This window comes from Cryptotermes secundus, unplaced genomic scaffold, assembly GCF_002891405.2.
Source record: "Cryptotermes secundus unplaced genomic scaffold, Csec_1.0 scaffold1191, whole genome shotgun sequence".
Taxonomy (NCBI): domain Eukaryota; kingdom Metazoa; phylum Arthropoda; class Insecta; order Blattodea; family Kalotermitidae; genus Cryptotermes; species Cryptotermes secundus.
In genome coordinates, this window is record NW_019719382.1 from 565,721 (window position 1) to 575,705 (window position 9,985).

The window sequence follows — 9,985 nt, forward strand, 5'->3', positions numbered from 1 at the left end:
GGGGTATATCGCGACAAATAACTTCTCGATGTATTCGGTGTAGCGAATTTTATTTCACATTCGCACTTACAATCACCCAAATTACAGATTTACGATTACTGCTATCTGCAGTATCACAATTAGTACACTCCAAATGCCACAATACAACTGACCTCGGCGACTGTTGCTTTATAACTGACTGTGAATAGCCTTCGCTGCTCCCTATGTAGCCTCGATCGGACAATACGGGAAAACGGCCACGTAATAGGCACCCTTGTTGCTAGCCACGCTGTCCGGTTACGTCACCGCTGTTGATTCGCCTTGCATAGTTACCCGGTTACGGGGCTCGGCTATCTTCGGCTCCGCTCGGCTCTCTTCGGCTCCGCTCGTGACGTCACCGCGCATGGCTGCCAGGATGCGGGGAGATTACTCGCCTATCACGCGAGCGTTACGTTACCGCTGAGGGGTGGGAGGGGTCAACATGTCACAATATTTATACCCAGAAATATCTGTAATTCAGGGAGGAGGACATTACTGTGAATCAGAGACTTCAACAATCATTGAGTTTCTTTTGTATACAACTTTTGTTTGAAATATGCTTTGCACCAATAAATATTTAGCAAAGTAATGTAGAATGCATGTAGGTCTTCATGTAAAGTGTCCATTATTTTTGTCCAGTTTTAACCAAAACTGGAATGTGTGAACATATTTCACTAAAACTTAACATCAAATATCATCAAAATCAATTCCACAGTTCTTGCACTGTTTTGTACACACAAACAGATGGATGGATGTAGCAAATTTAACAGGCACTCTACAGTGTTGTGAACACGTGTAAAAAGAAACAACAATGGTCAGTCCGTAACACAGGTAACCTACAATGTGAGTGTTCACGCTGTACCTCAATTATGCCATGGTATCGTCTTATTTTATTTAGTTACAGCAGTTGCCTGTGACTGCTTGAATACATCAAACAACTAATATTTAACTAAATTATTCTCCTTGGAAGTGACATTTGCTCTACAACAGCTGTTACAATCTACTGCTATGACTCAATTTCAGAGAGAAGCGTCCATGACATGAAAGTCAGGCTTAAGAGATGCACAATTCCCATATAGTTTTACTGTAATTATTTAACCAGTTTAGACCATCTCCATACAGCACAGTTCTTACTGAGAACCTGGCAGTCATTCAGCTTGTCTAAAATTTGCAATCTTTTACAAAACCTAAAAATTCACTTCCAGGTTTAAGTAGGGCCCCATTCTCAGACTATCGAATCCAGTCTACACCATCATATCTTATTTCTTTAGGATTAAAAAACCTTCAGTGGCTTGAGTCCACAGGCGAACTATACTGACCGAGCAACCGCCACTTGCTGGCGAATTAAGTTCCAACTTTAGCGGACAGAGGGTGTCGTGTGGTCAGCACAACAAATCCCCACAGCCATTAATTTCGGTTTTCTAGACCGGAGTCGCTATTTCCTTGAAATAGCTACTCAGTTATCCTGTCCCAGACAGACTACTTCCCCGAAAATCTGGTAATGCCAGGAATCAAACCAGGAACCTCGGTATCTGTTGCCAGGAACTCTGACCACTAGACCACAAAGGTGGTCATCTCTTTAGGATTCATTTTAATATTATTCTTCCCACATATGCACAGGTCTTCCAGTGGTTTTACAAAGTGTATAGATAACTTACGCTGTTCCTAAATCAAGGAATTTAGTTCCCTCTTCCTCCGGAATCATATCTGCTAGTTCAGACAACATGATGTTCGTAAGATGAGAATTCTTGATAACAATGGGGACTTCCAAGAATAAACTTTCATATCCAATCTTAAGATTTCTTAGGGCTTCTGGAGTAAATTCATTGTCCTTATACATCTGTATTGCTTGTGGAGTCAAGCGATATGCTTTCACCGTAAGGAAGCCTCGAGCTGACTTCTGGGTATCTGTGGAGGCAAGGCCAACAGATGAATGAAAATTTGATTATGTACATTCTATTTTATAATAGATAACACATGCAATATGCCTGGAAAATGATGGAAATATTGGTTTTAAATATTCCCATTCAAAAACAACAACACTATAAACGTGGAAAGGGTTAAACTGACAATTTCTATATCAAATGGTTTGTACCTGAATGGATCTGTGAATGATAATAAGAAATAAATAAACTAAATAAATGCCTCTAAAACTGTTTTATTTCACCATCACAAATTCTGACTCCATTACAAAAAATGTCAAAAGAGTAAACAAATATGTTTCATAGAGAACCTGTAGCCTGACAAAAAAGAAATGGAGAATTATATTTGTAAATGGCTAGAATTTACAAATACCCATTGTATTAACTATGATTAAAGAAGCACGATCAGATGAAAGTTGACTGCATTCATCACATACAAACTGAATTACATTTAAATACAGATTAACCTTTAACGGCCAAATGTTATAATTATTCGCATCAAGTAGCAAGCCGAGCTGGCCGAATGTTATAATTTTTAGGGGCAAGCCACGTGTTTCCTTTGTGAGTGCTGGCAGTTTGACCTTGGGTTTGAAACCCAAACAAACTCATGAACGTTCATGTCAGACGTTTATTTGTTAGCTCTGAACAATGAAATCGTTTATCAGGGTACTGGTTTCGAAACTATTTACGATTAGATATGACTGTTTATGACCTGGTGAGCCAATAGAGGTCAGCTTTGTTTTGAGAAGTTAGAGGAGGAAATATTCATAAGCACTTTCATAGCAGTGCTGCCAGAGCTTTCAAGGAAGTGTGGCTCATTCAGGGATTGGTTTGCAGTGTTGAATTCTCAGTTAGGACGTCAGTGGCGGATTTTCTATATTTTGTTAAAAGTTAGGAAGTCAGTGTCAGACTCCTGTATTTCTTTTATATCATTTTTATTGTGTATCTCGGAAGTGGTATAAATACACTGAGCCAGTGTTACTTTGTGCGTAAAGACATCTTCGTCACCGTGACTTTCGGTATCAGTGGCGGACTGGCACTTTTCGACTGCTTTTGCAATTACTTTGCATCACAATTTTGCGAGTATTCTTCCACCTACTAGACATGTCTATTCTCAATGAATATCTGTTACACAAGTCATGTGATGGAAAAATGACGCACAAAAATTTCCGCGAAATTTTGGTGCGTGATTTGATTCTTCAATCACATGAGGCGAATATCACGGTCAGTGGTGTTTTTCGAGGGAGGCCAAGTTCATCTGGGGCCCAACTGAGTCGACTGGAGGTGAAACATTCAAAACACTGACCAGCTAAAGGGAAACAAAGACGTTTGTTCTATAAACAAGAAAAGCGGGAGCACGCTTTACCGCTGTAGAGTGTGATGTCGCGCTGTGTGATGGACTGCTTCGAGAGTGGGACACGCGCGTCAGAGTGAAACTGTGAAGCGATGCAGTCCAACCCGTGTACAGTCCGAACCAAATATTATTGTATATAGTGTCGTCATATTTACATCGCCACCACGATTCAAGGTTGAAGAAAAACAACATGTAAGTCCTTTGGAATTTCATAACGTATATAATAATGATTATATTTTGCACTTCATGACAAAATACTCACAGTTGATTTTCATTTGTAAAACTTGCCCTTTTGTATATATGTAGAAAATTTTATTGTCTTTCAGGTTCTTTTTAGTTCATATTCCGATGTTGCATAGAACGGAAAATATGCATTTTTTTCTGAAAGTTTGCAATGTTAAAGACTTAGGGCCATTTAAATTCCGGCCGTAGGGAGCTGCCGGCAATTTAAAAGTCCGTACGTTAAAGGTTAATATAAACTGAAAAATTATTTGCGAAAGTACACTCCCTCAAATTAATTGCGCCTTAGAGACAGACATTTTCATATCTGATTACTTAACTCAATATCTGGACTCACCATATATGACAACAACTGATTCTTCAATAGATGTCTGGTAATGGTATTGTGATTCCAATAAGGGCAAGCTAAGGAAGTTTCCAACATCTGCACTTTGATACCAACCAACATGGAAATGGTCTACATTAACTCTTCGTAGACGTCGCATCATTGCTAGCTGGTATTCCTCTGGAAAATTAACTGAATGCTTATAACAATCCAACAGATCTAAAAAATGGATGCCAGTGGGGGATGATCAGCTTCCATTTGAGGAGTATTACCTCCTAGAATGTGAAGCTGTGTAATCTGGTAAAGTTCAGATGTTTCAGAAGACTGTACTACATCTTGCATGAAGGGCAAGGCAAGTAAGCAACACTCTACTGCTTACTGGGCCTACTGTTCGACCTAGAAGATCAGAGCAGTATGTTCCTCCAAAATGTCGGTAAACTTGTACCAGATTGTAAAATGTCACATCCCAGAAGACAGTACCCTTCATAGTGATTTCTGTCAGAACCTCACCCAACTCCGTTTCAGCCGAACATTTATGCCAGGAAAGCAAATGAAGAAATTCTACCTTATGCTGATCTATGTGTACACAATAACTGTTGTGAACATATGGAAAGTGAATATTACAAATTACCTTCATCCATACTTTCGTCGTTATGTTTTGGGAATGGAAAGCAGTTGGTAATTTCAAGGCAGTTTTCAACAACCAAACCTAACAGAGCTCCTTGTGCAACTTCCATATTCCCCGTCGATTCTTCATGACTATGTTTTATCATTTTCATGACAGCCTGTCAGAAATAATATTCTAGTTAAAAACAATTACACGTAGAAGCCACATTTATTCAACAATAAAACATAAATAATTATTCGTAAACTTCACTGTATTTACCAAACCATCCATTTGTACATAGGCTATAGAAGATTCATTATCTGGCACTCGCCTGGAAGAACCACGAGCACTCGCCATGTCTGCTATACTAACCGGAAGCATGTTACATGTTCATCCTTATGTTTGAACGTGTCGGACAAACACAGATGACAAATGCTCTTCCGCCTGGTAACGATCCGTGCATATCGAACAGGAGTTGGAGATCACGGATTACTAAGGACGAGGGCACACCACGGAAACTGGCAATTGCAATTACCGATAATTGTTGTCAGACTGCGCTGAACACATGCTACTGAATGAAGCAGCGTACATTGCCATTTCCTCAATTTGCTTTGCTCCATTCTGTGACATATTGTGACATGTTTAACCGTTGCTGGGCAATGGGAGGTGGAACGAGTTTCCGCGAAGACAGACCCTTGATAAACGGTCGGTTGCCAAGTTACGCAACAGTAAGGAAAGCGGTGTTTCTTCGAGCCGACCCTAGCCTAAGCACGCAGTAATAAACAACTCTTGGCACCGTTGCCCAGCAACGCCTTTGTAAACATGGCGTCACGCAACAGGCGTGCCCGTGCAGCGACTGTTACTAGGCAGTCGGTAAACACGACGTCACGAAACAGTGAAAGTTATCACGTAGTTGTGGTACTGTAAATTGTGTAATTGTGAGAGCGAGTGTTCAATAAATTCGCTAGATCCAAGACGGCGTGAAGTTAATTGTCTTGTGACATATACCCAACACGTTACCATATGTTGAAGTCAAGCTGATAACAATTCTCAGTAAATGAGGGTGCGTTACGGTTGCCAGTTTCCTTAGTGTGCCCTCGACCCTAAAACTAAAGTTATACCAGAGGACATACAAGGTTGCTCCATTGCCACTTAGTAATGAATACCGTTACGTCAATAATAAAAGTTTAGTATATTCTATTTTCACTTACTGCCCATAGTTATATGCCAGTTTGCAATAAAACATATTGGGTATGAGGGGTAGTAATAGTTTGACTATTCAACACGTTTCCACTGCAATTAATTGACAAGCAACAATAGAAATGTACTTGGAAGCGGTGTATTCTGTGAAGTCCGTGTCGAAGATGTAACTTTTCCTCAAGTAAGAAACTGCACTTCTGTTGAAACACAAATTGGTGCTAGTTTTATAGCATCTGTACTTGTAATTAATGTAAACTTTTAAAACAACAGAAATACAATTCATCACAGAAAATACACCATGTGGGTGGGAGCCCACAGCATGTTGTGTTTGGAAGAGATCGCTCATGCAACAGGAACGAAATGTGAAACATGGCGGTCAGGCATGATCGCCTTGCTTTATAAGCTGTATAAAAATTAATAGCAGGCCACCTGGACGTCAAGATGGAAATGATTCTAGTATAGGCTTCTGTAGTTCAAATAGGCCAGCTGTTCAAAATTTGACCAAAGTAAATGGCAATTGAGTCAAGTGGAAACAACTAGCAGATAGAGCTGAAGCAGAGATAGTACATCCTCTGCAAGCATGTGGGTGTTCACGTGTTATTTGTCAGGTAATTTCACCTGTATGTAACATAATAAGAAATGAGTGGTAGCTTTTAACCGAGTACCTAAGTAGAAAAATCAAGTCCCGAAATAGACAGAAATTTGACTGTGAGTGCTGCACCAAGAAACAGATGAGACCACCTCCGACTAATCAAAACCCACAGCCACTGGCAATGACTAACTTCTTGTGCCAATCAGGGGTATACCTAGGGAAAATGCAGAACGAAGCAGTGAAGGAAACTCCTGAAACAAGTGACAGTCCAGTCAAAGGTAGGTCACAACCTAACATATTAACACTGGGGGGCCAATTTGATTGTCTCCAAACAGAACTTTAATGTTACATGAGTGAGGAATTCTTCCACATCACTGCAACCAGAACCTGGATCACAACCAAATGTATTGTGGACCACAGTGCCATACAAAAATCCCTCACTGAGAAAAATCACTTTATATTTTACACAAAGGTGCATGAAGCTGTTGAAGCTGTTATCGGGCATTTTCCCGGCAACCTTTCTGTAGAGGACATCACTGTGGCCCTCCAGGAGATACTAACACGATGCTACAATTTTCAGTGTTTTGTCATATCTGGGTGCACTGCAGGCAACCTCTTTGCTGCTGGAAGTGGTCATCACCATTGTGAGTGTCCAGAGATGCAGATATCTCAACCTGCTGCAATTGTGACTTGCAGGACAGGAATTGTTGTGCCTAGCAAGTGATGGAGGCTCTAGTCACGCAGAACAGGAATTACATTGCAGAAGGAACCTGCGGGCGATAAAACCTGGGTAGCAAGGTGAACATTCTTCTCAAAAACACAACAGCAGATCAATCATTTGTTGTTCCTCCAAAATGTTGATTGAGTTACAATGGACAGCAGAGCATTATACCTAAAACATAACTTTTCACATGTGATACTTAATTTTTTACATAATTTGTAAATCTAATTTATGCCTTACTTCCCAGGTAACTATCTGAAGAGCGACTAACTTCCTGGTTGACTATTTGAATTGCAACTAAACGACAAAGTATACCTAGGCCAGCATAATAAATGAGAGTGATCACTACATCAAGTTATGATTTTATTAGCATAATGTAGCTTGTGTCCTGAATTTACTGCCAATTCAAACTCATATTTTGTTGCATCCTGTTGTATAAATCATTACAGAATAACATTTATTGTATCCTTTATGAACATAACACTACTTCCAGCAGATGGAGCTGCTAAGATTCCTGTTTTATAAATATAGGAATGTTGCTTATGAAGTATCAGACATATTTCAGCATATGTGTGCCATCATCCAGGTCATGTTTATAGTTACAGTTAATATATCATACACTTAGCATAAATTTTCATGTAGGCTGAGTGGATCCACAGGTGTGTTGTATACACTATATATACTCTAATAGAGTAGCTCATATATTGCCATTGAATATTTGTAATTTAACACTTCGCGGACTGGTGATTTAAATCACCCTGGGGACCGGCATTTTTAAACATACTACCCTAACTTGTGCACTGTTCACTTTAAAAATTAATATAAAATCTCCTAATTAATTTTTTGAACTAAAATTTTTGGAGAACACTTACCAGTGCTCCTAGAAGTGCATGAGGGTGTGATATTTCTGGAAACTTTCCTCTTTGTGAAGTGGCATTACACAGAACTTGCAAATGTAGACATACTCCTTTTTTTGTGAACTGTGCAAACATGGCATTGCCTAGAAGTATTGTTCCCCTTAGAATGTTCACTCTTCACAATTTTCAAGCGGGTATTTTTCCGCATACCACTCAAAAGTCGCCCTGGGGGTCCACATGAGGCCTTCATGGGGTGGGAGTAAATGGGCCCGGTCGTACTAAGTCTTTGTGTGACCCAGGTTCTGCCGCCACCATCTAGACTGTAGCCCAGGCCTTTGCCACATTCATCAGAAATGATTTGTACCTGTATTTCAATTTTGAATCAGGGTTTAGATTTTTTTTTTTAGATTTTTTGCTGTCCCTGCAATGTTACTATGCGCAATGTTATTACCCGCATTATCGTCAGAGCTACTGTCACTTTTACTGTCTGTGGCCACAATTCTTTGTTGTCCCCCATCACTGTCACTGTCTGAATGACAATTAATCAATTACTATGCATCTCACAAGGCAGGTCAGCTAGTTCATCGGAGGAGAACTTTATAGTCGCTTAAGTAAACAGCGAGGTCAAGTTACTGACTGCTAACTAAACATTCCAGAGTCTTATCACGCATCTGCAGGTGGTTGCGTGCAATGTAGGTGGCGCCAGAGTGATGTATAGTGTGTTGCAACTTATCGTGTTCTAAAAGCATGTTAACACGCGAACGGTCCACCATGTTTAAAAGCGAAAAACCTTTTAAAGGGTGCACGGTCTGCAAAGTGTTAATGCAAACATGTGGATTTTGAATATTGCATGTGAATGTATAGCACTGAACATTAGTCTGCCTGTCCATTTCAAAGGTATATTTTTTTATTTCCACTCTTCTCACTAAGGTGGGTTGGCTTTCCAGTTATACTGTTTGCCATTGCTCAGTGATATTTGTATATATGGATAACAGAGATGGAGACAAAGAGTGCCTGGTAGACTCCTGTTTGTACATGGTGGTGGTTGGTTTTGCTGACAGTTATACTTACGGTGGTAGTTTTGTTTTCTGGAAGACATTTGAAATGTTCCTGTTTATAGAAGTTTTCTTTTTGTTTTATATAGATGTACGAGTATATAGCGGGCACGTAGTAGCATAGTTGGTTGAGGCACTATGCTACAAGCCTGAAGGTCTCAAGTCCTAATGAGGTCATTGGATTTTTCTTCAATTGACCTAATCCTTCTGGCTGCACTATGGCCCTGGGGTCGACTCAGCCTCTAACAGAAATGAGTACCAGGAATATTATTGGAGGTAAAGGGCGGCTGGCGTGTAGGGCTGACAACCTTGCTGCCATCTATGAGCTCATTGTCTAGAAAATGTGGGAACCTCAACATCTCACAACCCTTTGGGCTGCCATGTCCTGTTACAGGGATACCTTCACTTTTTACTTATACATGTATATAGGATTTCTTGTGTACGTGCATGTCTGCTGGTGTAGAACCAGCACATACCAGGAAGCTACTGTCTGTACTGGTGTGTCATGGAGGGACCACCCAGATAAATGTAATAAACAGTTATCAAATTTTATGATCCATTTATAATTTTTTCTTACCTGCATTCTATTATGGAATACAGTGTAATTTTCTTGGGTAATATGTCTAACAGTATCAATGTCTTTAGGATACAAAAGTGGATAATTAGAGTTATTATGAATGCAAAAACTAGAGACTCCTGTATGGATCTATTTAAAAAATTAAATATATTGCCAATGTAGTCACAATATATATACTCGATAATACTCTGTCATAAAAAATAAAGATCTGTACAAATCAAATCATGAGATTCATAGCTTCAGTACTAGACATAGCACAAACTTGCACCTTCCTACATCATGTATGACAGTTTTCCAAAAAGGACCCTACTACTCTGATATCAGAGCTTATAATCATCTTCCACCTCATATAAAAAGTCTGAGTAATGAAATTATTCAAACCGATGCTAAAAAGGTTTCTTCTTTCCAATTCGCTTTATTCCTTCGATGAATATTTTAACTGTAAAGTAAACTACACACCTAGGTTATACTCCCTACTAAGTACACTTTTTAAATATATAGCTGTCATATGATGTAC

General features: G+C 39.6%; 1 protein-coding gene and 1 long non-coding RNA gene across 2 annotated transcripts in view; one reads left to right on the forward strand and one right to left on the reverse strand.

Annotated features, from left to right (window-relative positions):
- The window catches only part of LOC111866398 (eukaryotic translation initiation factor 3 subunit H), a 15,374-nt gene extending 10,515 nt beyond the window's left edge, over positions 1 to 4,859 (reverse strand). Inside the window, exons 1-4 of the mRNA XM_023855314.2 lie at positions 4,746 to 4,859; positions 4,491 to 4,644; positions 3,872 to 4,039; positions 1,677 to 1,926 (exon numbers count right to left, since the gene is read on the reverse strand). Coding sequence (XP_023711082.2) covers positions 1,677 to 1,926; positions 3,872 to 4,039; positions 4,491 to 4,644; positions 4,746 to 4,847 — 674 coding nt within the window. The 5' untranslated portion in view covers positions 4,848 to 4,859. The remainder of the gene's footprint in view (positions 1 to 1,676; positions 1,927 to 3,871; positions 4,040 to 4,490; positions 4,645 to 4,745) is intronic.
- A 657-nt stretch (positions 4,860 to 5,516) lies between these two features.
- On the forward strand, positions 5,517 to 7,762 carry LOC117282476. The gene is made up of 3 exons (XR_004513222.1): positions 5,517 to 6,536; positions 6,839 to 7,056; positions 7,227 to 7,762. It is a non-coding gene; the product is annotated as an uncharacterized LOC117282476 (long non-coding RNA).
- The last annotated feature ends 2,223 nt before the right edge of the window (positions 7,763 to 9,985 follow it).